A 26057-nucleotide genomic window follows, 5' to 3' on the forward strand; every position below is an offset into this window, starting at 1 on the left:
AAGGTCAATTTGCTGCATGGTGCGGAGATCTCATGCTTTTGAATGAATCGAAAGAACATGACGCAGGGCGAATTTATGGGGCTGATCTCCGAAAAAGCTTTTTGGTGAAGCCGCCCTTGCCCTGTTGGGAAGCGAGCTTTGACCGAGACGGAATCTGACGAATCAGAACGAGCCGGCACGCTACCCGCTGTGTTGCTGACCTTTCGGCACGAACCACGGGCTGCAAATCACCAGGAACAGGAGGCTTGATACCTGTTGCTTCATAAGCAAGTTGTGTTTTCTGATGGATATCGGTATCTGGACGAAGACTTGTGTTGTGCTTATGCATGTAACCATAAGCTGTCATCTAGGACAAGATTGCTGACATTAACACAAGCAGCGAATATTGGAGTGCTCAATTGCTAGCTCAAACCGGCATTCGCTGATGCTTTTAGGCTATGAATGGTCAGCAGTAGATCCAGTAGAAGTGATAGAACGAAAAGCTTGTCTAATAGAGGTTGTGGACGATACAAGCACAGTGCTGGGCGCGTCTTGGGTTTAGGTTCTATTTTGTCTATCCTTAGCCTCGTGGTCGTACAATAGCAGCTACCAGCTCATCGCAGACCTGCTAGACGTCGGTCCTGAACCTCTGTCAATGCACGACTGCCGCTGACGAAAGTGATCAAGCCAACAGCAACCAGCGCTGGAAGCGCTTGGAAGAGGTTCCAGACTGAGTAATACATGAACAAAATGCCCTCAAGGCCAATGATCGAGCCCACAAACAGAGCGTGAGCAATGGGCGCATCTGACATGGCTTTCGAAAAGTGATTGATGTTGCCTCCAAGGAACAGCCACTAGTAGTGTCAGCAAATACCCATGGTCTGGACGTGCACAACTTACGGCTCCAAGCAGAATTGGGAGCGCAGCGATAGCTCCAAGGGTGAAAATGGTACTGATCAGGACGTTTGGCGACTTCTGGTCTGCTCGGAAGATATGGTGTATTTCTGGTAGCTTTCCATATCTCAATGGCTTCTCAGCAGTACTAGCTGATACGCCTTTGTCGGATATGACGTTCAAAGAGAAAGCCTCAGAGTTGTAGCCTGTTGAGGAGCCGAACGAAGCAATGACAAGACTCGCTGATACCTTCGACTGGCTTTTCAAGAATTGTGTAGGTAGTTCCTTTTGTGTCTGCAATTCCGTCAGATTGTGCCCATTGCTTGCATGTTGTCCACATACCAGATCGACCTTCGCCTTTCCAGACTCCTTGACACTCAGCGGGTAAGACACATCGAGGTTAGACGAGGAGTCCTTCAGCAGTAAGAATGCTTGATGTGGTCGCTTAGCTGACTTTCCTTCTTGCGTTGTGAGGATGACCTTGAGGCTGTCGTTCGGTCCCAGGTCGAATTCTTTTGCGAGGGGCTTTCCGGGTGTGAGGCTTCGCTCGTCAGTATCCATGATTCCCAACTAGTTCTTGAGCTTACTTGTCCTTTCTGGCTCCTCCTACGCCAGTGCCTTTACCCTGCACGGAAACAGTTGCGTCTGTGAATGTCCAGCTTGCGGCGAGAGCATGCGTGGCTGACAGAGCGAATACGCTCGCACTGAGCAAGCCGCTGAGTATCCTCATTGGGAAGGATTCGTCGGTAGTAGGGGAAGAGTTGAGACTGCTACTCTCTTTAACTCGTCAACTTCGTAGTCGTCTCGATGGACGTGTCCAATCGTACTAAAGCGGAAGGTTATGCGAGAGTAGCGAGTGTAGAGGCTCAAGGTAAGACACTTCAACACTGTGGCAAGTGTGTCAGAATATGGATGGGAAGGCGAGTCCAGGTCAAGAAGCAGCGACTTTGCTCTAGGTTCTCGTTCAGATACATTGGCCGTACTGGCAGATGTGTCGCTAGCGTAGCACCGCTCAGATGTTGGGTGGCAGAGCATGGGATGGGAGCACGAGCAGAACCATCATCCGGCACATCATTTGATATTCGTGCTTCAGCATTTACATCCATTGCTATCATCCACCGTGCCTGCAAGTCCCAGTCGTAGATTGCCGTTCCTTCAAGTTGCTCAGCTCGATTGCTGGACAAAGAACAGCTTGAGCAAACAAGCTAGAGGACACCAACAGTGAGACTTACCACCCGTCAGACGCATCTACGACGTTCTTCTTTGTTGCTGCTTTTTGAGCTCACAAGCTCGACCGGGTATCGAGGACATCATCACTGTCCCAAGACGATGAAGCCTTCGAGCACAACTGGGAGGTAGATATCATAGTCCCGGATCCGGACGTCCTCTTGACCGCCCGCAACAAAGAACGGTCAAAGATGCGACAGCACGGCCAGTCACTCTAGTACATCACACGTTCAAGTGGAAAGCGAACAATGGCCACTCGAGCACGCACGCGATCGGTCGCTAATGCTGTACCTCATCTCAAGTCCATTCCCGGCAGTCGGTCATCGACAGCTTTGCAACTCGCAACGGATCTTGTCCCGGAGGCACTCACGGACACTGCCACATCTACACCAAGTAGCTATAAGTCCAAGCAAACGACTGAGCTGATCGCCTCACCTGCTTCTTCCAGGACGAGTTTGAGCACAAATTCGTCTACAACTTTGCAAGGGCAGAATAATAGCACGATGCCGCCCAAGAAGTCGTCACCACAGAAGGCTTCGACGTCAGAAGCTGCGCAGACCACAGACGCCAACAAGGTTGAACACCAAGGTCGTCCGACCCGGAAAGCTAAGCCTACCACCAAGGCTCAGGAATTGGCCGACAATAGTACTAGCAAGCTTTACAAGTCGCTGAAGAAGACTGAGCCGGAGGATACGCCACAAGAAGACGACAGTAACGAACAAGATCATGTGTCAGCAAGCAACGGTCTGAATGGAAAGACTTCTGCCCTTGCCACGAGCACGAGATCACCTATGAAGCCAGCAAAGGGACCCAGTAGACAAAGGTCACCCACTCCAGAAGTCGCCCAGCCCGAAATCGAGGATGCTGGGAGTGCAGACACAGTAAATGTTGGAGAGTCAAGGTCTCGGCCTAAGAAGACTGCTGGCGAAGCGGGACCTAGTGCCTCATCGGGAACTGCTGCACCATCACGATCGAAGAAACGCAAGCACGCCGACGAGAGCGATGAGATGACCGAAGCTCTTGCCAAGAAACAGAAAACATCACCTGCAGCGGCTACCAGATCGCGCACGTCAAAGCGCCCGCAAGAGCAGGACTTGACTGAAGAGGTAGAGCATGCTGAAGCAGAGCTTACAACTCCAACCAAGAGGCCAACTAGGTCAACCAAAGCCCCCAGCAAGAGTCCTGCGATAGCAGAGCTTTCAAAGAGCCCCGATCCTGCGACTAAGAGACCCCCGCGGCCCAGAGGGCCAGACCTTCCAGAGAAGTCCGGGATCAAAATCAAGATCTCGGCTCCCTCGTCGTTGGCAGGCTCTGAAGAACCGAAAGACTCGGAGATTGACTTATCTCCCTCCATACTAGATGAGAGCTTGCATGAGACTCAGCAATGGACGTGGGCGGAGACAGGTTCTGCGAAAGACACCAGCAAGTCCCCAGCTGAGGAAGACTTGCCCCCACAGACAAACCAGAGAAAGCGTAAACATCACGACCTGACGGAAGATGCGGACGAAATACCAGCAGCTGAGCTCCCTGCTAAGCCCACTAGACCTCGGTGGACGAAAAAACCAAAACGTCCAGCTGATACGACCGAAATTAGCCCAGCAAGCAAAAAGAAGAACCCGACAACCAGGACAAGAGGGAAAAGCCCGCAGCAAGGGCCCTCTAGGGTCTGCGATGGCTTGTGCTTGACGTTCGAAGAGAAGATCATCGCCATGTACGAGATCGTGGAGGCTGATCCGGACAACTCACCAGACACTCAAGCGGAACTCGACGCTGCGATGCTGAAGTATTGCAAGTGTGCGGAGCGGCAAAGGGAGGACGAGGAGGACAAAGCGCCGGAAGGAAAGATAATGCTGAAGTTCTCTTGCAAGAGGCCTCCTCCGGAGGCGAAGAACAAGGCGTAGCTTCGACGCAGATGTTGGCTTGCGTGCTGTATCTGCTGGAGCGTTTGTTTATAGACGTTCGCTTCAAGGGAGAATTGTTGAATACCGAGATCCTATAGACAGGCAGACATTTGATAATAGATGTGAGAGCATCGAATTCAGGCTTGGCTATCATATTCTCACTCCCGCCAAGTCATCAACGCTTCAGGTCTCTCACGTCATTGCGCTTCGCCTTCTACTCTTCGTTCGGTGATAGCGACCTCTGAAAGTATCATGATCGTCGCGTAGACCGCCACAACCTTTCTGACCGATAGCCGAAAGGAACGTAGAAGACCAGAGTAGCACGAGTAGCAAGGATGAATGATGTTGTTGATGCTCACCCCTGAAACACTTCTCCGCACCAATTTCGTTTCGCAAAATTTCTCCACACCAAACCTTCACCACGCGTGACTTCGCGTCTCAAAGGTGTTGATTCAAGCTTCGAAGCTCAACCATCGACATCTCATCAACAACGTGTCATTGCAAGAGTCCTCGAGATGTCAGCCGAAGTAGTGACCAAAAAGCGAGGACGGCCGAAGAAGGTGGCAGAAAGCGCAGCAGATTCGGCCAGTGGCGTTCAGGAGGTCCCGTCAGTAACAACTTCGAAACGAAGTACAAAGTCGCGATCACTAAGCACAACGGAGACGAAAGCAGCAGCGCCGAAGAAAACAACGCGACGGAAGCAGGCAACTACGATAGAAGATGCGCCGCCAGATGAGCTTGAGACTCAGAAAGTCGCCAAGCCTAGTAAGACTGTGACTAAATCGAAAGCATCGAAGTCGACGATATTAGATGAAGCAACTGCTTTCTCGAAGCTGAAGGAGAAATCTTCCACTCAGATATCACCTCAAAGTACGGACCATAATGGTCAGCAACCCGCTGTGGCGGACAACAACACACAGTCAGGTCCAGCTGAGCAGGTTCTAGAAGCACTACAACTGAAATCGACACCATCGAGAACAACTTCGACGCCTCTGAACAAGAAGGCAAGCACCGGACCCGAAATCGAGCCACCAACCACCCGTGCCACTCATGGAGAATCAATCATAAAGCCCAAGAAACCAGCATCTGAGTCCTCCGAAGAAATCCTAGAAGCCCTACAACTAAACCCAGAGCCATCGAAAACCAACCCGCAACCACCAAAACATCCACAAGCCGCATCCGCAAAGCCAGTAATCGCAGACAAAACACCCGACCCAGCCAAACCAAGCTCATTCCTCTCATCCTTCCTCGACAACACCCTCCAAGAACCCGCACCGACCGTCTCAGAAAACGACAAAATCACAGACCGGTCAGCCTTCAATGCGTCAAACCTCACAGCAGAAGACATCGTCTCTGGCGCGGGCGTCAGCCACCTATCTACTTTGACAGCGCCACGGAAACCCCCAGCACCCCGACGACCCGCACCAAAGACATTCAAAGCACACACATTAAACGCATTCGAACACGGCCCACACGAGTCGTTACATCCGCGGCGGAGAATGGTTGTGAAACAAGTTGAGCCTGAGACGTTTGGGGTGGGGTCGTTTAAGGCGTTTAAGGCTGCCACTGTCAGCCCAACTTCAACAAATAACACTCCGCCCAGTAATGATGCGAAAGCCGAAGGTCCATTCTTCACGCAAGCTACATCCTCCATCCTCCCAGCGCAGGGTTCGGTGGCGGAGCAATCTGCGCCTCCTGCATCTCCACCGCAACCCCATACGCCAGCACAGACAAGGCAACCGCCATCCGCACAGCTAGCGCAAACGATACGTCCTGGTGGATCAACATCACATTCACAACCTCAGTCTGAACCCGCCATCCACCCCCAACGTAAACCCTCCGAAATGACCTATACGGAACTCAAACGCAACAGCGACTTCAAGTCCCTCCGACGCAGATGGACGGGGCTGATAGTCGGTGTACCGGTGCTGATCGTAACGAGTTACGTGTTGTGGAATAGACTTGATATTCCTGAGCAGTTGGAGGGGATGAGGGGGAGAGATTGGGGGTTGCTGGGGGGAGGAGTAGGGGGGTTGTGCCTTTGCCTGTGCCGGGGTCGAAGGTGTCAGGTGGGGTGGGTGGGGATGTGCCTGTACCGATGTCGGGCTCCAAGGAGGTAAGTGGGGATGTGGCGGTGGATAAGGAGGGGGGATCGTGAGGGAGTTGCAAGTGGGGAGAGCGGGAAATATGTAATGTGCATAGATACTGTAGCGCCGAGCGTGTACAGCGTAAATACATACGAAACTCATCTCTTCAGGTTGAGTAAATTCTGTTCTATGGCTAGCTCTATATTTGCATTCAGCTCTTGCTGTGGTTTTGTACCATCTCAAGGAATGGTTGGTTGGTATCATGCATCTCATCTCATCTCATATCGTAGCTTCGTCATCTATCGTACGAGCATATGCCGGAAGCTCTTGAACAGCTCTCCCTAGCAGATTGTGCTCATCCTCGCTCCAGCTTCAACCTCTCACAACTTAGCTTCGAAGATAGCACTCCCTTCCCAAGCATCACCAGCCTCGAGTTTCGTCCAGCTGCTCACTGTACCTGGCTCAATGCAAAGGTATCTCTTCCAGGCATCTTTCGGCTCGAAGTCACCCATGCCAGCGATCTTCTCTTGCCAACCGTTCCAGACTGTGCAGTCGGGGAGTGCGTCTCTTGTGCAAACCAGGCTGTCTTTGCCGTCTTCCTTAACCACGATCGGAGGTACAGATGGCGTGGAGTAGACTCTGTCTGTCTCTGAGGTGATTGGAATATCGGAGGACTCTTCGGTGAATGTTTCTGCTTTCCGGACTTTGTCGACGTAGCTTGCGCCTTCGAGACCTGAGACTGTGGTTTTGGAGATGTCCTAGAAAACGTTAGCTGGTAGGCGGGAGTTGCTTGGAAGAAACCATACCTTGACCGTAAAGTAAGAGTGAAACAAGCACTGAAAGTCAAATGCCTTGTCTCCCTTATTTTGCACATGCAACTGTACCTCCAACTTGCCCTTGCTCAACGTAACACTGTACACTAGCCCAAAGTCGTGAGGCCACTTCTTCTTCATATCCTCGCTAAGCATACTACTACCCAGTCCAAAATCAAGCTTCACACTATCATCTGCTTTGGTACCCATACTCTCACTACTGCTCTTGCCCAAATACTCCCAGACACTATTCCTTGCGAACCCATGCTGTGGTAGCTGACCCGTAGCGTGGTCTTTCGGAGGTGGGCCGAAGACAGGGAAGACGATTGGAATACCGCCTCTTATTGGCTTGCTACCGTCGAGGGCTGCAGCTGAAGAGAGAAAAAGACGTTCATTGTTGTCACTGGTTTTCCAGGATGTCACGGTTGCGCCGTATAGGTAGACTTGGCAGCTGTCGCCGGAGGGGAGTCTGGCTGTGACGATGTTGTCTTCTAGGGAGACTGAGGGTTGTGGTAGGGATGGAGACATGGCGATTGAGGAGGGTCGGTTCTTGCGCTCCATGGTGGAGGGGTGGATGGTCAGTGGAGGTGAATAGATTTGCCTTGCAGGATAGTAGCAGAGGCGAGAAGAAAAATTGGACCTGAAAAGGTTGTGGAGGGGATCTGCCGAGGATTGAAAGCTTGGATGTGAGGTGGTGGTAGGTACTTTCCAAAAGTGAAGGCGGGATGAGGAAAGTCAGGCACGAACGAAACAAACCACATGTTTCAAGTGAGTTCATCGATGCAGATCACCACGCTAGCGACAGCGGATGACTAACCGTGTCTGGACTTCGTGTGCACGTGGTTGCCCTCAGCACTGTTTCTTGTTGTGAGCAAAGTCCAGCGAGCTCAGTACTCCTCATGTTCCGACCACTGTACTTGGCCAACCACGGCAGAGAGCAGGCAATAGCTCTCACAACAACGTTGTGTCTGACGAAACGGCAAGCACCGGAACCACTAACATGCAGCTGCGATACGAAACAGAGTCTCGATGGCTATCTGGCTAAATCATCTTCAGCCATATGCTTAGCCTGTTTTAAGCACTCTGGTTACACATCATCTTGTTGGATATCCGGATCTAGGGGTCCAGGTGTGATTCGAGTGGGTCTATCGCTATGTGATCGATCACGTAGACGGGTTATTGCTTTCCGTCACCCCAAAAGCCGTTGGCACACTCTAATTGTGACCATGCCAGTTAAGAGTCGTACCGGCTCAATGGGGCAGTGCTAAGTATCTTAGAAGCCATTTGCCTAGTGAGTGAATTTATCTTCAGCATCCCCAATGCGTTACAAGCACCGAAGGACGTACAGTTTGGAATAACCAGTTTTCAAATGATCCTTCTAGGTGCTAAAGTTTCGTCGATGTTATGAGCAACATGTCACGCAAGCGTTTCTACCTGCTCCGCCCGGACGATGTGATCACTTTGCTGACATAGCGGACACTTGTCTATCCTAAGACGGAAGCAATGATCGGGTGTTCATTTCGCGGAGCCACATCCTTGGTGTGCACCTTTGAGGGCGGCAACGCCGCACTGGAGTTCGATCAAGTGCAGTGACAGGAGTCATTTCCGAGTCTCGCGTTGAAAGTCTTGCAATGGCCTGTTCGGATATATCCGTCTCTCCATTGGTGTCCTGAACATTAGCAACTGAGTTGCTTTGATCTCGAGACTAGCATGAATGTGCCTATGAGATTAACAAAATTCACACCTCCGGGACTGCCCTGGCTTTGGCCAAGCGTCTGCAGAGTTTAGACGCATCGGATGCGGTTTCGGGGAACGATATGACTGATACCATCGTGCGCCAGCTATCGACAGTCCCTAAAACAACCGATGACATCGCCGGTGAGAAATCAATGTGCCTCACGAGAGCTCTTGCGGTGGCCAGGACCCCAGTGCTCGAGCGCCCCACCTCCAAAACGGCTTGAATGCTTGTCAACACGCCCTCGGATGGGACCGTTGCAACTTCGAGGGCGTACGTGTAGGTCTGGTTTAGCCGAGCAGGATTCAACGTTGACCTGCAGTCGCGGGGGATGGGCTCCGGAGCATAGAGAGCAACAGAGCAGAGGGACATACAAAGGAATTATGGATGTTAGCAATGCAAGTGATTCTGAATGGCTTCACAGCAAATACCTTTGTAGCATTAGTAGATCAGATAGTTCATACCACGATCTGGACCGAATAAATTGGCACGCCAAGCTGAAACAGAGACCGAGTGGCCTAAACAGTAGTGCAGTAACTTTGACCAACCTACCAATTCAACACATATCAGTCGCCACATGGCATGATTTATTGCCTTGTCCATGCTACCAAGACATTTTGTGATGCCTTGGTGTTCTTGAAAGGAGGGGTTCTGGCAGTCGGGCGCAAGAAAGTGAAGGGAAGCGAAGAGCCATGGAAGCTTGAGACATCGGAAAGGATTCCCAAAACCACGACCAAGACCGCTAACTGGTGCTTTGCCATGCTCGCCAAGGACGACGAAACAATCAAGACGAACATGATGGCAGCGGGCGATCGCATGGACCAAGCTTTGACATTATTGATTGTGGGAAGCCTTCTCTTTTGTCCTTTTCTTCTCTATGCAATCTATGTGTTCACCATCATCAATATTGTACCAACTTTGTCTGGCATCTCTGGTTCGACTGGTGCCTGGATCAGATTCAGATTGTTTGCCTGGCACTGCACTGGGGCGACATTTTAAAGCGGCCAGACCTTTGTCTCCACCAATTCCACCAATTCCACCACGTTCGTCATCTCAAGTTCATCTGATAGACTACGGCGCACCTTCTTCTATCACAAACCACGAACACACCAAGTTGCATGTATAATTACCTAGCAGACTTCAGTCTCTTGTCCTCACTACGTGCCTGAGACAACCTCATTCGCAGAAATTAACGACCGACACGCCGTTAGCACCTTCTTAACAGCGTGCGAACCACTTGCACCTCCTATGACTTCGAATCTTTATCGCTCGTTCAACATCGCCGCAACACCACATTTCGTGTATTTACCATAACTCTGAGCATAGCAAGCTTCACGAGTCTCTCGAGCACATCAGTTGTGCTCGCCGTAAAAGTGCTTCCTACAAACCGCCAAAACGCAGTCCTATAAGCTTTTGCTTATCTCACTCCTCAAACCTCCTTGACCTCAACCGACCTCCACGACCTCGAACATTGACAGAGCTCAAGTAATCTGACCACCGACACATCGCACACGCAGCCAAGTAGAAATGGGTCAAGGTCAATCAAAGTCGAGCGATGGCACGCGCACTCCTACAAACAATGGCTCGACTAGCAATCTAGTGCCTGATGGTCTGAAACAATACCCCTCCATCTCCAAAAGCGACACCCAGGAAAGCAAAAGCAGGTCTCTTCGTTCATCCGTTCGCCGGAAAATGAAATCAAGCGATGATAAAGATCCGATCAGTCCTCGAGCATCAGGCTCAACCTTGGCTGGACTTGATGGTGCCGACCGCAGCGACGCAGGCTCAATTAAATCAACTACCAGTGGCCGTTCCTCCATGTCTAGAGCCAACCGTGTAGGTTCCAACGAAACCGCGACCAGCCCAACCTCTGTCGCTGACGACGATGACGAAGCGCCCTCGCCAGGCACTGCCTCCCCCGCCCGACCTCCTTCTCCTACCCAGGGTAAAACCATCGGGAAAGGACACAAGGATGTGAACAGGGCGAAGAGGACAGGTGAGGTTGGGGCTGTGTCTGATGAAGGGCCTCATATGGCCCATCATCATTCTAGTACACAAAAGGCTGGCGACTCTATTCTGGTGAAGAGAGAGGGCCAAGTCATTCCAAAGGCCTCAGATACTAAATCGTCATTGAGAGCGAGACTTGCTGACCTGCCCATGTCTGGCGCGTCGCCTGGCGGTAGTATGGGTATTCAGGACCTGCAAGACGTAGATCTGGACGACATGATCTCGCGATTGCTCGATGCGGGATATAATACAAAAGTCACAAAGGCCGTATGTTTGAAGAATGCCGAGATCACTGCTGTCTGCACGAAAGTGAGAGAAGTTTTCATGTCGCAGCCTGCACTGATCGAGCTCAATGCACCAGTCAAAATAGTTGGAGACATCCATGGACAGTACAACGATATGATAAGATTGTTCGAAATGTGCGGTTTCCCTCCCGAGTCCAACTACTTGTTTTTGGGCGATTACGTGGATAGAGGAAAGCAGTCTCTGGAAACAATTCTGCTTTTGTTCTGCTACAAGCTCAAATATCCGGAGAACTTCTTCCTGCTGCGAGGTAACCACGAATGCGCCAACGTTACGCGAGTGTATGGTTTCTACGACGAGTGCAAGCGACGGTGCAATATCAAGGTGTGGAAGAGCTTCATCGACACGTTCAATACCATGCCTATTGCATCGATTGTGGCAGACAAGATATTCTGCGTGCACGGGGGACTATCTCCGAGCTTGTCGCATATGGATGACATTCGAAACATTGCTCGACCGACAGACGTGCCAGATTATGGTCTGCTGAACGATCTCTTGTGGAGTGATCCAGCAGATATGGACCAAGATTGGGAGTCGAATGAAAGAGGTGTGAGCTACTGTTTCGGCAAAAAGGTCATTATTGATTTCCTCGCGCGGCATGATTTCGATCTTGTCTGTCGCGCTCACATGGTGGTGGAGGATGGGTATGAGTTCTTCAATGATCGACTTTTGGTCACTGTATTTTCTGCGCCGAATGTGAGTGTTCACAACAATACTCTCAGAACCAGACTAACAAGAACCTAGTACTGCGGCGAATTTGACAACTGGGGAGCTGTCATGTCTGTCTCCTCGAATCTTCTGTGCAGCTTCGAACTGCTCAAGCCTCTTGACTCGAGTGCTCTCAAGAGCCACATCAAGAAGGGTCGCAATCAACGCAATAGCGCTATCAACAGTCCCGTAAGTCTTCTTTTTCCTGTCGAGAAGGAAAAATCTAATTTTATCTAGCCTGCACAACCTTCGGCACAGAGCTTCTGATTGTTTTGTGTACAGTACTACTCCACTCTGCGAATCTTGATCAAGGGCAATTTTGGCAATCAACAGCACTTACCGCGTCACGGAAGATCGAGGTGCTCGACAACAGACAGTAGGCGCATCGGCGTTTCTTAGAGCGTGCGTGGACGGGGAGTAAATGGATGCGACTCCCATCTAGTCAATGCCCTACAGAACCTCCCGAGACGGTTGGGGAAGTCTGAGAGAGAACAAAGAGATGATTGAATGAGGGAGATATAGAGATGGACAGCAATGATAATGAGAATGTATACCATCCCCAGCTGCTTGCTTTCAATAATGGCATCCGCGTGACTATGAGCAAGAAGTAATCGTGCCAGCCAATCACAGTGCTTTAGTTATTAGCGGGACGCGGTCGGGGAAGTGGTCGAGCAGCGACGCGTCTGAGGGGCCGGCATCACGCTTGAATATGCAGGTAATTAGCCATGCCTTGCATCCTGGTATCGCAGCCGCACCTTCCCTTACCTGATACTGCAGCGAACCTTGAAACCTTGAGTGATTGCACCTTGACTCAACTACAACTGATACGAAGTGACCTTCCCAACCTCGAATGCAGCTTCTCCGTAACATGTTGTCACCATGAAAGCAGCACCTCTTCTCATTTCCTGGCACAACGAAAGCCAACCAATTTACTCAGTTCACTTTGATCCTCACGGCAAAGGACGACTCGCAACAGCTGGTGGTGATAACAACATCCGGCTATGGAGTCTCGAAAGGGACGGCGAGGAAGCCAAAGTCTCATTTCTAGCAACTCTTGTCAGACATACACAGACCGTCAATGTGGTGCGGTTCTGCCCCAAGGGCGAGATGCTTGCTTCTGCAGGTGATGATGGGAATGTGCTGTTGTGGGTGCCTTCGGATATGCCTGCTACAGCTCTAGGAGAGGATCATGCAGAAGATAAAGAGACTTGGAGGATAAAACATATGTGTCGGACGTCGACGGGAGCTGAAATATATGATCTTGCTTGGTCTCCAGATGGGAGATATTTTATTACTGGTGCTATGGATAATACGGCGAGGATATTTGATTCACATTCGGGTACGATAGAGATCATAAGGTGAAAACAGACCTAACAATATACAGGAGCTATGATCAGGCAGATAGCAGAGCACAATCACTACGTCCAAGGCGTGGCATGGGATCCTCTGAACGAATTTGTTGCGACACAATCCTCCGACCGAACAGTGCACATATATGCATTGAAGCTTAAAGATGGTACATGCACCCTCCATGCACATGGAAAGTTCAACAAGATGGATTTGCCTGGTAGAAGAGTATCAACACAAAGTCCAGCTCCGGTCGACACAACACATCGAGCATCCTCGGCAAGCGCCAGTGGGTTGGCTATAGCTTCACCAGCTCCGTCAAACCCAGGCACACCCATGACCACTCCTCTACCTATGGATCCGCCGATGACAGCGTCCAGCAGACGATCTTCCTTTGGCTCACACACATCACCAGCAGTGCGTCGATCTGCCTCGCCTGCACCGTCGTTACCTTTGCCTGCCGTTAGACCGGAAGTTTCGTCCCCTAGCTTGAATGCAGCGATGGGTCTGGCTGTACGGAACACAAATATATACCACAATGAGACCTTGACCTCCTTCTTCCGGAGACTGACCTTCGCTCCGGACGGGAGTCTGCTTTTCACACCGTCTGGGCAGTACAAGCAACATCACCCGCTAGCCCTGGATTCAATGAAGACAAATGAAGATATCACGAATACAGTATACATCTATACAAGAGCTGGCTTTAACAAACCTCCTGTGGCTCATCTACCCGGACACAAGAAGGCCTCGGTCGCGGTTAGGTGCTCGCCAATATTCTACACATTAAGAAACCATGTAAAGCCGACAAACCAGATCACGATAGACACATCATCTCAAGCTGAGGCAATACCACCTTTGCCAGAAGCTGCTGTCACTTCACAGCCATCATTCATGGAACCACCACCATTAACACATTCTGAATCGATGAAAAGCGAGTCGAGGCCAACATCCTCGCCGAAACCTCCCGAGCCAGACAACAACCCTCCATCTGCCTTCTCGTTGCCCTACAGAATGGTCTATGCTGTCGCGACGCAAGATGCAGTACTTGTATACGATACTCAGCAGACCATACCGTTATGTGTCGTCAGCAACCTGCACTACGCAACATTCACCGACCTGGCTTGGTCGAACGACGGCTTGACTTTGATGATGTCTTCAAGTGATGGCTTCTGTTCAACGTTGACTTTTGCGTCAGGCGAGCTGGGAACAGTATACGCCGGACCTCACCCGACGCACAAGCATCCAGAACCTATACACGTCTCATCTACTCTGCCTACTCCTTTCTCCAGTACCAATACACCTACGATACCATCACCAGGTCTAGCAAAAGCATCACCAGCCTTCATCCCACCCGCCGTCCCCTCACCTGCAGCATCTAACACTTCCTTCCAAGTCAGACCTGGCAGTCCGACAAGATCAAATTCACAGTCATCCGTCGCCACGCTAGCATCAATGCAAGCCTCAGCACATGGCAATAACCCAACACCAATGATGAGCTCGATACCATCCGTCGCCGTTCCACCCATGACGACACCACCACAAACACCCATGGGTACAGGCGGTCCACAGCTGGGTCACCACAGTGCTGCGTCGAGTATCAGTGGGAGTGTGTTGGGTAAGAGAGATCCTGGTGCGGCGAGTGAGAGTGAGAAAGAGGAGGCACAGCCGAAACGAAGGAGGATAGCGCCGACGTTGGTGCCGCAGAGGAGTGCGAGGTCTGAGAGTCAGTCGAGTACGGGGGAGGCTGGGTCGGGTTTGGAGAAGAAGAATTGAGGTTCTGAGATATACATGGATGTTGCTTGAGGAGCATTATGCGATTGAACGGGGTTTAGTCTTTCACTTGTGCATAGCATGGAGTCTGGTGGATTTGTGGCTTCGACGGCGCGAAGCTGATTCTGATTGCTTGTGGTGGGTATATCTGTGTTGTGCGGCTGCTTCTACACGGGATGGGGTAGCAGATAGCTGGCATTTCTAATGAGCTCGTCTGCCATTATTGTATGCTACTTAGCTACTTAGCTAGATATGGGCACAAAGAAGGAGACAGATCGAGACATTCATGTTATGTACAGTGATTGCGACTATCTCAATATTTGTAGGACGCGCACGGTGAAGGTGCCATGGCATACCCCTCCAGACCGATCGAGCAGTCTACCCTGTGATAGCTGCAGAACACGTCGATACTCAAACACGTGCACTGTGCCAGTCCGTTCTGCACGATTGTGCGATGACTATGCTGCACATGTACTTTCTTCTATATGTAGTGCTAAGTTGAACATAGGCAGAAGGGCATATGCAGGTGAGCTCCACGGTCGTATCTCAAAGACACATCATCACGTACGTCTTGTCTATCACGTATCAGCACTGGAGTCTGGCTTAACGAGCAGCAGCAGCACAGGCTCAGTTCAGGTTCAAGTGGGTGACGTCCGGCAGGAATCTGAAGATGTCGTGCCAGGTGCCGTCCGTCTCTTAAGTCCTGTTTGCTCGTTGTCCGTGGTGTCTGAGTCAAGTATGGTTGTGTATGAACAGGACTATACTTAGATGGTGGTATTGGGCATTCCATGTGGTTCCGCACCTCTCCTAAGACTTGTCTATCCAGCTCTGCGAATAAGTGCTTGGTGTGGTAGTTCTTGTGGATCGGCTACAGCGTTAGCTAATACCGGTACACTACACTACACTACACTACACTACACTACACTACACTACACTACACTACACTACACTACACTACACTACACTACACTACACTACACTACACTACACTACACTACACTACACTACACTACACTACACTACACTACACTACACTACACTACACTACACTACAGGCAATCGCTGAAATACCGATCAGTGTACTGTACCGGTACTAGCTAACGCTGATCGGCTATACGATGAAATATTCTCCATATGTAATCGTACCTCGAAGTTTATCGGATGTTGACTGTGCTGTGCCCTTGACAAGGTTGAAGATGATGTTGGCAATACCATCGTTGAGTACTGAAGCTGACACGGTTTACTGTAGCTTGGGTTTGCATACCTGCAGCTGCTGAGCTGGCTGAGTTATGTATGAATCTCGTGGACTGTGTCCTTGGCAATGAGTTGCAAGTTTGGAATGGCTGTGAGATGTTTGGTCGGTGGGTGGGGGCATCGCTGCTGCAGTGTGAGACTCTTGAGTTCGCATTGTGGGTGAATTTCTCGTTCTTTGAAGGTATTCGCCCGTCGGTGGTTTGTTGAGGTGTGGGAGTTGTTCCTAGGGTTTGGTGGAAGCGATGTAGTGTGGTTGCTGTTGTGATTGGACTTGTCGTGATGCCGCATGCGGTCCAGGTAGCTCGTGGGTAAGTAGAGTATCCGCTGGGTCGGTCGGAAGGCTGTATGGTTGCTGGTCTTTGGCTGATTTGGATGGCTTGCATGTTTAATGGTCAACAGGGCTCTAGCTTTCGAGTCTTTCCCTCGACGTAGTCACTCCTGCACTGGATTTGTTCACATGATCGATGCGGGATGATGTCTGCATCTAGCTCATATCGTCCTCAACTATCCAATTCATCCAATCTGTCTCGTCTACTCCATTGTCCTCATCGTCTTCTTCGTCTTCTTCATCTTCGTCGTACTCGTCTTCCGAAGATGTCGATGGCGCAATGATAGAATTTCCATCAGATGGAAGCCGACCATATGTAGCCAGCAGCTCGTCAATTGCCATATGTCCTCCCATTCTGGCATACCATCTCGCGCGTCCACGGATTTCTGACATCGGTTCCTCACCATCATACTTATCTAGAAGGAACTTGACGACATCTAGCCTACCATCTCAGCAGCACCATTGATCGCAGTTCTGCCTTTGTAAGGACTCGCTGGAGCAGAGACTCTGGCCCCGCAGCCGATCAGTATCTGGCAAATTTTCATGTAGCCACGTATTGCCGCTGCCTGCAGGGCAGTCACACCACAATCTGATGCAGCAGGCGCACTCACATCAGCGTGATGGTTGAGTAGAATTGTGATGATGTCAAGATGACCATTTTCACAAGCAGCCTGTAGGGCTGTTCGGCGAAAGCTGACCCCAGCCAGATTTACATCCGCTCCACAATGTATGAGCTCGAGAACGATTCCTTCGTGCCCAAGTGTACTCGCATAGACTAGACCAGTTTGCCCCACCTCATCTACCGGACAGTCGACATTATGATGAGCCGCAAGTAGCTTTCTCACTATACTTAGGTTATTGTGAGAGCATGCGAGACAAAAGACACTGAGATCCTCCAGAAGTCGTCCGTCAAAGTTTGCTGGAGCGAAGTTGACGTCGGCATTGTATCTCAGCAACATTTCCACCATGTCTGCGTCTTCCTTCAGGACAGCCAGCCGTAAAGGAGACGATCTCCAGTGAGATCTAAATCGAAGTCCAAGTCTATAGGCAATATCTTTGAATGGCGGGGACTTGCGTACATCGACATTAGCCCCTTGACCAAGCAGCAGCGCAACCATATTACGATCTCGGAACCACACCGCCACACGTATAAGGTCGGGTGCGCTGTCTCCGGGCTCTTCAATGTCAATACCGAGGCGAATCAGTGCCTTGACATTCTCTCGGATCTGACCCAATTGGAGCCTAATTTCGTTGTTGGGAAAACGTTTAGCGATGTCTTCGCCATAACGTAAAGCTTTTGCAAGCCTCGTACTCCCGACACTCGTATGTGACGCAACGTGGCGAGCGATAATCAGGTTGATTAAATCAAGCCAGTCAGCCAGAAACTTTGCGCATTCGAAGAAGACCTTCCGCAGTCTGACGATGAGACAGTCAAGAACTCTCAGCATGAGCTCTTCGGTGCGCCGTTCACCATCGCCTAGTATTGCCCTTGCTACTGGTAACGAGTCTAAGCAAAGTGCTTGCTCAACCATATTCCAGCGTTCAACATTCTCGAACCCACTCTTTCGAAACTTCGAGGTCTCGATACCATGAACTGAACGTACGTACGTCTCGAAACCTCGTTGACGATACCTATATAGGTATAGGCTAGCCAAGCGTCACTTACTAGTATCGTCCTAGACAGCGTAGTAACCCTCGAGGCCGAGGCGTTTAATTTCGGCGTCTAATTTAAAAACCTCGAGGTATTCTGATAGGTATAGCGCCGTACTTTCTCTTAGTAGATATAAAGCTATCCTATACTGTTTAGATCGTAATGGCTTTATTCACTAAAGACATAGCGGTATAAATAATTAGCTAGTGCTAAGAGTGCCTCGACTGGCTTAAGGCAAAACGCCTCAAGGCTCGAGGTAACAGGTGTTAAAAACCTCGAGGGCCTTGAGGGCCTCGAGGTTTACAGTATAGGTCCTAGATAAAATAGGCGTTAACTAAGCTTATATGCTGGGCTGCTGACCGTGCTATTTAAAAGGGTACTATTGTCGTTACTACTAGTGAGTGGTGTATAGATACCTAGAGTAGTACTTACGCGGATAGAGACTCTTCGATAACCTCGTTGCTTACCCCTTTATGGACGGTATACCTAACTAGGAATAGCCGACGATAAGGTGTCTCGAAATAAACTTCGAAACCTCGAACCAAGAGGGTAATCGGTATCGAAACAGTATGAGGTTTCGATAGTGAAGAACGCTGCCATACTCTTGGCAAGCTCTTGAGCCGCTGCAATTCCATGAGAGCTGTTTGCTATGCGCAAAATCTGGTTCACCACCATGCTAAGGTCCGATGGCACCGGACCAAGCGCGGTAATGTTTTTGTGTAGGGAGCTTTGCCATTCTGCGTCTTGACTCGCATCGAGAACAATGTTGTCGAAGGCTGATCTCTTCCGGACATACTCAATGAGCATCTTACGATAGACACTTCGCTCGCTGCAGACTGCTGCAGCAAAAGCTTGAGTTCCGTGATGCGTAGCTCCTGGATGCCAGATATCTATTCCTGGGCAAGTGAGAAGCATTTCGAGTGTTTCTGCCGAAGCCTGGTATAATATTGCGGCTTGTAATGGCGTCAGACCTCCGACATGATGGCAGTGATTGACGTCTGCACCAGCTTTTATCAGCGCTTGCATGATACCCGTAGCGCTTTGTGCCGCAGCGTACGAGAGGGGGCTCAGATTGCTGTGCTTGAAAGACACGAACGCTTGAGCGCCATTGACCGGTGCGCCGGCTTGCAGAAGTATGTGCACTATGTCGATATCTCCCATCAACACAGCTACGACTAGAGGCTGCAACCCTATCTGCATGTCGTACTTGCTCCGGCATTGAGTAATGAACGCACGTGATCGGTCGACTGAAAATGAACGGCAGCTTGGAGAGGTGTAAACACTGCTTGTTGATTAGGATCGGCTAAATACGAAGTTTCTGGGTGCCATTCCCAGGCATCGTGATCTGACCAATGATCCCAGACATACTGGTCCCATGCCTGCTGTTCTCGGGTCCAGTACGATTGGTCTTCCAACAGGTCAAGGTAGCATCCGTCCGGCCGCGCACCATTGTCCAACAGACGGACAACAAGATCATGCTGCTCCGTTAGCAGCGCTAGGGTCAATGGTGAAAGGAAGTTGTACATCGCGGCCTGCTGCTCCTTCCTCCTGCGTCCTACATGCTTCGTCATCACGACCGCATAGTCATGCATGGATTTAGTGTAGTTGATGTTCACATCGGCACCACGGTCGAGCAGCATCTTAGCTACTTCGATAGCGCTTTCGCCAATCGCCGCCTGGAGAGGGAATAAGTAGGAAGTTCCTCGACGAGAATGCTTTCCGCTGTGGTTCGTGAGGCCAGGACGTGCGTCCAAGATTCGTAATAGGAGCTTCAGGTCGGTACCATTGTCGATCACTTCCGTCAAGTCGAAACAGTCGCAAACACGAGCCCCGTGCTCGAGCATGATGGCAACAAGGGACGCACTCGGGCTTCGACTTGCCAAAATCAAGGGTACATCTTTACAGCAGCAGCAGGGCCGCAGCATTGGCGGTTCTGTTCTGTTAGCTTCACTTGTGTGCGTATGGATGTGGCATGAATGCCTTCCACATATAGATGGATTTGCACCTAGTTCCAAAAGTCGTTGCACGAATCGCTCACACTGGACTGCTAAAAGACCGGCATACTTCCGCGGTAGCGCTGTCTGCAGCACCGTCAAACCCGTCCCTGGCAGACTCATGTCAAGGTCTATACCAGAGCTATGAAGCTGTTCTAGCAATTGAACGTCATGTTTATCACCCGCAAACTGAAGAAGTTGATACGATACTGCCTGTGCGGATAGCAGCCGTGGAGACAGCGCTGCCGCAAGTTTTCGAGCTTCGACTTCCTTGAACATAGTAGCAGTAGTCTCGAGGAGTTCGTGATGGGCTAGGTTGTTGGACACCAAATACATGGCGTGTGAAAGTGCGACGGCCAATGCGTCATTCGTATTTTTCTCGATTGCAGAAGCGGCCTTTCTGAAGTCTCCCAATTCTTGCTTCAGGAAATTGTGCTTCCAGCGGCAACAAACCTGTCTGTGCTGACGCTCCGAACGTTTTTCCAACTAGTGCTGATACCAATGTCTTGGCCAAGGAAGTATGGGTAGATATTGCCAGCTCCCCATGGATATGTGCCAGGCCTGAGGTCTCAGAACGAGGAGGTGCAATCTGACTAGGCCTGTCAGTGTGTTGGTTCGTGCCTTTGAGTAGTTGGGCTATTGGTTCCTTGACCTCGAGCCAAGGCAATCTTTGGACCATAGCAAGACTCAAACCTGGTCTCAACGAAGGCCGCACAAACACAGCAGAGGAAACGTCCGACCTCGTTGAACCTTGAAGGTTGATCAGCGCATGACTCGCAGCATCTCCAACGTTTGGCCACCGGGATTGCAATGACAGGTGAACATGGCGGGAGATTGCCTTTTTTAACTTCTTTCGTGGGTAGACGACATTCCCTATGATGACCTCTGCGCTATCAGCATCCATATGTTTGCGTTTTAGCTCTCGATCAATGCACGCATAGACCTTTTGTTTGTGATTCTTCCGTAGACCCCACTCCTTGAAATTGCGTTCATACTGTGAACGGCTGACCTCACTTTATTAGTATAGTGAGACGAGTGATCACCACCACATACCTGGCTGGGAATCCGTGATGTCCCTCCATGTGGCGCAGAAGTTGTTGACGGGTCATTTTCTCCTTGATGTATTTCTGCTCGATCACGGGTCGATGTCGATCCCATTCAGCCTGATCATGTTCATGGACCATTGTGGATGATGTGTCTGCTGCAATCTTTGCAGAGTGCTCGAACGGATCCAACAGATAGCTGTAGACATACACAGATCTCAGTCTCGGTGCTTTGCCGTCTTTTTGCGAGGATCAGCTTGTCTAGCTAGAAGCATAGAATACTCATTGATGATTAGCGGTAGATCGTAGGTCTCGGTCAGCGTTTCAATGACTCCCTTTCAGATTCTCGGTCTGAAGAGCGAACGGTGAATGCGTGCACTGAGGAGCACACATGATCTTCTTATGGAAAAGTGATGGACTTCCGGACGAATCGAGCAGTTCTGGGCCAAGGTTCCAGACGACGGTCAAGCGCCAGCAGACAGGTACCAAATGATGTGGCAGTCGCTCCGATTGGCAAGACCATTTTCCTCGCATCCGCTTTGCCTTTTTCCCAATCTGTACGCCTCGCCAGGAAGCGTGCAATGGCTCGGGGTGGGGTTGTGTTACCGTCAGCCCCCTTCTATGATCCTGGATCGGTATGCAAGGCTGCAGTTGGTGGATCGAGGTTTCGGGAGTATCCAATCAGATTCAGCTCCGATAGCTACCACTCAATAAAGCTCTGGACGCGCTTGTAGGCTTAGCTGAATAGGACAGACCAGAGTATGCAGGAAGTCATGTTTCCGAGCATTTTGCACGACCGAGGAATCGGCACTGGCCTCTCGAAAAGGTGCTGAAGCATCAACATGATGGAAGGAGTTGAGTCTTCATGTGGACAGCGGCGGCTTTTCGCAGAGCATGCAAGCGCATCCTTGTCAACGACGACTCGGTGACTCCAGCGAGGAGACGGAAACGACCTCTTATAGAGGACATCAACAATGATTAAAACGACCGAGAACTGCGTCGTCATTTAAATGGCCACAAGATGATGATGAATATAAGTCAGATGCTGTTTTCATGATGGTCTTCGATGTTGTTCATTACGACTTTTGAGCTTTTGCCAGCAAGAGCGAGTCGCAATGGCACTTGCCGCCGAAGCAATAATCGCCATTGTTTCCCTCTTCGTGACACTTCTTCCGACTCTTGCCGTTGTCACGAGGCTCCTGATTAGAAGACAGCACAGAATTCGTATGAACGAAGCACGAGCACTGAGGATTGCCCAAACTTTTGCCGCTCATCACATCGACCTGGAGCAGAATTTCTTGCATCAAGAAGGTGAGTATCTTTCGTCTCTACACCTACTGCAAGAGATTGAGTGTCAAACAGATGTTCGATCAGACGCTGCCGCTGCGCTCCCTGCAATTCCTCCCAGAGCGTTCACCAGAGCAAACAGTCTGCCCTCGCCAGTCATCACTCGAGATATTAGCTTCGCCGACCTGCCCTCGAACACTTCTTACTCAAGCCCCGGGAAATGCCTAACGGACTCCGTCCTGTATCGATCGGGGCCACCCCCATCGCGCATCGTCTCAATACTATGCAGCATCCAAGAGATGAGGCTGAGCACTCGGACTCATATGGCAGACGGAATCGACCTTCTCGGACCAGAGTCTCATCAACAGGTCATGGACATTGTCCATAGACGTTAGCATAGACCAACAAGAGCATAGAGTCGGATGAACATCTTAGCTGTGCTTATCAGAGTACAGAACGTGCAGCTCGGTAGCATACGAATTTGATCCTTACGGGGGTGTGACTCTTCTGTTCGCTGTCGCTGTTGTGACTTGGCTTTCGACCTTTGCCGCAACACACCCCAGCTATCTCAACCCACATTGCTCGGGACATCGTTTGCTTTGCTCCAGATCATTGCCACGACAGATAGTCATAACCACGTGGTCCCTTGATACCCTTCCCGATCTCAGCACAACTGGGTTACCAAGTGCGATTTCTAATAACGTGCCAAGCCCTAACCTGAAAGAAGAACTTCTCCCACTTTCTTCAATCATAGTCGTGTGTTCGTGCATAGACCTCCATATTGACCACGAAATGATGCGTCTTGCTTCAAGGCAGTATCGTGTCAGCTTTTGCAGAATTCCGCACTTGACATTAGGGAGACAAGCAGAGATCTGTGCGATCGGGGTTGCTTGGAGGCCGTAGTCGCTTCGGATACTGATTGGCGTTGACTGGGTCGCGCTCTAGATGCATTGGGTGTCTAGCTGAGGATATGACAGGTGATATGATAGTCGGTCATGCTCGAGTGCATATTTCGCGAGAAGCTGGAAACTTGCAATCCACGTAGGGTACTCTGCTCAGCAGCGCGTGATACGGGTGGAGCAGGAGATCAATGTACTGGGCGAGAAAGACTTGAGCTCGCCCTTTGTCCTGATCCAGATGCATCGAAACAATCATGTTCATGGTCCTCTGTGGGGTGAGACAGAGAGGCTCGGCATGGCAACTCGAGTGAGTTGAATCGAGCTGTGGCATAGGAATGGCATGGTCAACGCCACCAATGAAGGTCATAGCGCTGAGCATCGTTCCTTGATGACTTGATCAGAGCGTCCTGTCCTTATCTCGGTATACAGTTGACTAGTAGGAACAGTACCTAGCACGCTTGATCGTCATAGATATATGTGCTCGCTGAGGATGGTCGCACCGACCCGCTGCGTACGCTTGATGACTGGGCGAGACGGTCCACAAGGAATGGTGTCAATTGAGAGATCGTTCCATGATGTCGAATAATAATCCTACACCATTCGAAGATGCTCATGGGGGACAAAGAAGTAGGTACCTCACAGGGCTGTACCAACCCGTGTGTGTCCGAATTCTTCAAAACACACGTAACAGCATGTCAGTGAATCGGCTCGACGGTGTAATCTTCATTCCCATCATGCCCCTCATCCTGGGAATCAAGAAACTCGTCCATTTCATCGTTCACACTGTATCCGTGTGCTTTCACCACCCCGACGACGTCTCGCAGCCTCGCGACGTCTCCATGGTTCTCCGTCCAAATGACAGACACATTCTCCCAGGGGCGGCCGTTGTACAAGCGGAGATGTGCCGACTTGCCGTACCTGTTGTAGACGAGATTGTAGACGTGGAAATGAAGGAGCGAGGGAGAGGTAAGCAGACGCGCGAACACAGACTCCCATGTTCCATCCACTAGCTGCACGTCTTCGATTTCGAAAGCCTCGATGTTGCAGGCACCATTTTTCGACGATAGCAGCGTTAGTAGTTTGTCTGCAGTTCCTACTACCCGCGAGAGGTATATGTTTTTGAGCCCTCCACTCGTCGGCCACCACTGCAAGCCCTCCAGATCGATACACTGGGTACCCACTAAGCCGAGAGATTCGAGGTTCTTACATCGGTTCACGAGTTCGCACATGTCGCGCATATGCGTTGTGTTTGGGTACTCCCTCTGCAGGTTGGAAGATGGATGATCTTCATCGTCTTCGCTGTCCGGGTCGTCTTACCAACTGCGAGTGTAATACAGATCGCCTCCCTTTCCCGTACCGTCAACGATCTCCATATACAAATGCCGCAGACGCGAAGCCACGGTGTCAGGCATGCAGGAGGCGACGCGGGCGAAGTCGTATGCGCAGGGAAGCGTGAGTCGTAGATAAGTCAAGCAGGCAAGATGTCCAGTGCCAGAGTCGATGGTAGGAGAAGCTGTGAGAGCCGCCTGGGGCTCGAAAATGGCGGCGACGGCTTCACGCACGCTCCGCAGCAGGTCGAGTCTGAGTTGCTCGCCGCACGTGTTGCCTTCGTCGTCCACCTCATCATAATCTGACGGATAACCATCTCGCCACTCCTCAGGCAGATGGACGATGAGTGATTCGAGCTTGGGCATTTTTCGAACGGCCTGAGCCAGCACTCCTGCGTCAAGAAAGCTTTTCAAGCGCTCGGCATCCTCGTCGAATTTCTCATTCTCATTAAGCTGTTTTTTCCACCTGCGGCTCTTGCTGTGTTCCTTGTAGAATATACTTCCAACAGCATATTCCCCTGTGGATAAACTGACATTCAACTTTTCGACTGCACTTGCAATACTCCACGCCTTCCCGTCGTTGCGGAGTATATGCTCCTTAAAGCGTTCTAAAGCATGCCATCTACCAGCATTGAAGCTAAGGCCCTCGTACTTAAAGTACACACGCAGCATAGCGCAATTGCAAGCGTGATTGACGAGGCGGAGCTGAAGGTCACCAGGGCGCGGCCTGGTGTGGATATAATGGCCGAATGGGCCGCGGTGGACGTTGATGACATGGTCAAAGGAATGTACGTCGTCGCTGCCAGGTCGTGTAGGCTTGCGGTCCGGGATCTCCCAGTAAGGTAAAGCGATGTATTCAAAGACCTTGTATGGATGTGAGTATCGACAGGAAGACAAAAGGTGCATTGGATGGAATACCTTATCATACAACTCAGCTGGGAGCTTATCGAAGGGCGACGACATTGCTGTGAGGGTTGTACAGTAAACTCTCGATTTTGCCGGGTGTATCGCAAAGATGGGATCGACCTTGCTATAGAATATAGATGGTTTGACAGAAAGTAGCCGCAAATTGGCTGAACGTTACTACTCGACAGACTGCAAGATAAGCAGGACGCAACCCCATAGGTTGAACAGGCAGATATGAGTAACTAGGCATCTCTGTAACATATTCGTGGTCCAGCCTTGTTGACCGGTGTGGATGGCATACTGCAGGTATCGAAGCAGCAACGAGATTGCTAGTAATCCTGAGGCTCACCGGTTCAAAAGCATCGAGGATCTGTCAGTGAAGACGCACTAAATAGCTGGGCACAGGCAAGCACTCCGCCGCCGTCTCGGATGCGAATGGTCATCTGTGCGTCCCCGTCGAGCAATAGTTGGAAGGTTCGGTTCGATGCACAATGGTCCTGGTGTTATGTGATGATCGAAGCTACGCAAACAGAACAGTTGAATTGAGGTCTTGCCAAATTATCGCTATATTCATTATTGTTGCGTAGGCTTGGCACG

The 26057-nt window shown here is 50.6% G+C and overlaps 11 protein-coding genes across 11 annotated transcripts; 4 read left to right on the forward strand and 7 right to left on the reverse strand.

The window, feature by feature from the left end:
- Nucleotides 1-593: 593 nt before the first annotated feature.
- PMZ80_004022 (uncharacterized protein) lies at nucleotides 594-1603 on the reverse strand (the record flags this gene model as incomplete). The annotated part of the gene is made up of 4 exons (XM_064872449.1): nucleotides 594-833; nucleotides 880-1167; nucleotides 1216-1414; nucleotides 1461-1603. The coding sequence occupies 4 exons, from the start codon at nucleotides 1601-1603 to the stop codon at nucleotides 594-596; spliced, it is 870 nt and encodes a 289-aa protein (XP_064731107.1).
- Nucleotides 1604-2348: 745 nt separating this feature from the next.
- On the forward strand, nucleotides 2349-4001 carry PMZ80_004023 (uncharacterized protein; the record flags this gene model as incomplete). Its single annotated transcript, XM_064872450.1, has 1 exon — nucleotides 2349-4001. One exon carries the CDS (start codon nucleotides 2349-2351, stop codon nucleotides 3999-4001), a length of 1653 nt encoding a protein of 550 aa, XP_064731108.1.
- A 515-nt stretch (nucleotides 4002-4516) lies between these two features.
- On the forward strand, nucleotides 4517-6159 carry PMZ80_004024 (uncharacterized protein; the record flags this gene model as incomplete). Its single annotated transcript, XM_064872451.1, has 2 exons — nucleotides 4517-5918; nucleotides 5981-6159. The coding sequence occupies 2 exons, from the start codon at nucleotides 4517-4519 to the stop codon at nucleotides 6157-6159; spliced, it is 1581 nt and encodes a 526-aa protein (XP_064731109.1).
- A 309-nt stretch (nucleotides 6160-6468) lies between these two features.
- Nucleotides 6469-7461, reverse strand: PMZ80_004025 (uncharacterized protein; the record flags this gene model as incomplete). The annotated part of the gene is made up of 2 exons (XM_064872452.1): nucleotides 6469-6846; nucleotides 6895-7461. 2 exons carry the CDS (start codon nucleotides 7459-7461, stop codon nucleotides 6469-6471), a joined length of 945 nt encoding a protein of 314 aa, XP_064731110.1.
- Nucleotides 7462-10162: 2701 nt separating this feature from the next.
- pzh1 (serine/threonine protein phosphatase Pzh1) lies at nucleotides 10163-11920 on the forward strand (the record flags this gene model as incomplete). Its single annotated transcript, XM_064872453.1, has 3 exons — nucleotides 10163-11641; nucleotides 11690-11842; nucleotides 11891-11920. The coding sequence occupies 3 exons, from the start codon at nucleotides 10163-10165 to the stop codon at nucleotides 11918-11920; spliced, it is 1662 nt and encodes a 553-aa protein (XP_064731111.1).
- A 612-nt stretch (nucleotides 11921-12532) lies between these two features.
- Nucleotides 12533-14773, forward strand: CAC2 (Chromatin assembly factor 1 subunit; the record flags this gene model as incomplete). Its single annotated transcript, XM_064872454.1, has 2 exons — nucleotides 12533-12992; nucleotides 13038-14773. The coding sequence occupies 2 exons, from the start codon at nucleotides 12533-12535 to the stop codon at nucleotides 14771-14773; spliced, it is 2196 nt and encodes a 731-aa protein (XP_064731112.1).
- Nucleotides 14774-16508: 1735 nt separating this feature from the next.
- On the reverse strand, nucleotides 16509-16789 carry PMZ80_004028 (uncharacterized protein; the record flags this gene model as incomplete). The annotated part of the gene is made up of 2 exons (XM_064872455.1): nucleotides 16509-16707; nucleotides 16785-16789. The coding sequence occupies 2 exons, from the start codon at nucleotides 16787-16789 to the stop codon at nucleotides 16509-16511; spliced, it is 204 nt and encodes a 67-aa protein (XP_064731113.1).
- On the reverse strand, nucleotides 16790-17884 carry PMZ80_004029 (uncharacterized protein; the record flags this gene model as incomplete). Its single annotated transcript, XM_064872456.1, has 1 exon — nucleotides 16790-17884. The coding sequence occupies one exon, from the start codon at nucleotides 17882-17884 to the stop codon at nucleotides 16790-16792; it is 1095 nt and encodes a 364-aa protein (XP_064731114.1).
- A 605-nt stretch (nucleotides 17885-18489) lies between these two features.
- PMZ80_004030 (uncharacterized protein) lies at nucleotides 18490-19643 on the reverse strand (the record flags this gene model as incomplete). The annotated part of the gene is made up of 2 exons (XM_064872457.1): nucleotides 18490-19185; nucleotides 19239-19643. 2 exons carry the CDS (start codon nucleotides 19641-19643, stop codon nucleotides 18490-18492), a joined length of 1101 nt encoding a protein of 366 aa, XP_064731115.1.
- A 718-nt stretch (nucleotides 19644-20361) lies between these two features.
- Nucleotides 20362-21181, reverse strand: PMZ80_004031 (uncharacterized protein; the record flags this gene model as incomplete). The annotated part of the gene is made up of 2 exons (XM_064872458.1): nucleotides 20362-21010; nucleotides 21051-21181. The coding sequence occupies 2 exons, from the start codon at nucleotides 21179-21181 to the stop codon at nucleotides 20362-20364; spliced, it is 780 nt and encodes a 259-aa protein (XP_064731116.1).
- A 2740-nt stretch (nucleotides 21182-23921) lies between these two features.
- On the reverse strand, nucleotides 23922-25517 carry PMZ80_004032 (uncharacterized protein; the record flags this gene model as incomplete). Its single annotated transcript, XM_064872459.1, has 2 exons — nucleotides 23922-24525; nucleotides 24562-25517. The coding sequence occupies 2 exons, from the start codon at nucleotides 25515-25517 to the stop codon at nucleotides 23922-23924; spliced, it is 1560 nt and encodes a 519-aa protein (XP_064731117.1).
- Nucleotides 25518-26057: the final 540 nt, after the last annotated feature.

Source organism: Knufia obscura, assembly GCF_036327395.1.
Source record: "Knufia obscura strain CCFEE 5817 isolate CBS 148926 chromosome Unknown scaffold_4, whole genome shotgun sequence".
NCBI classification, from domain to species: Eukaryota; Fungi; Ascomycota; class Eurotiomycetes; order Chaetothyriales; family Trichomeriaceae; genus Knufia; species Knufia obscura.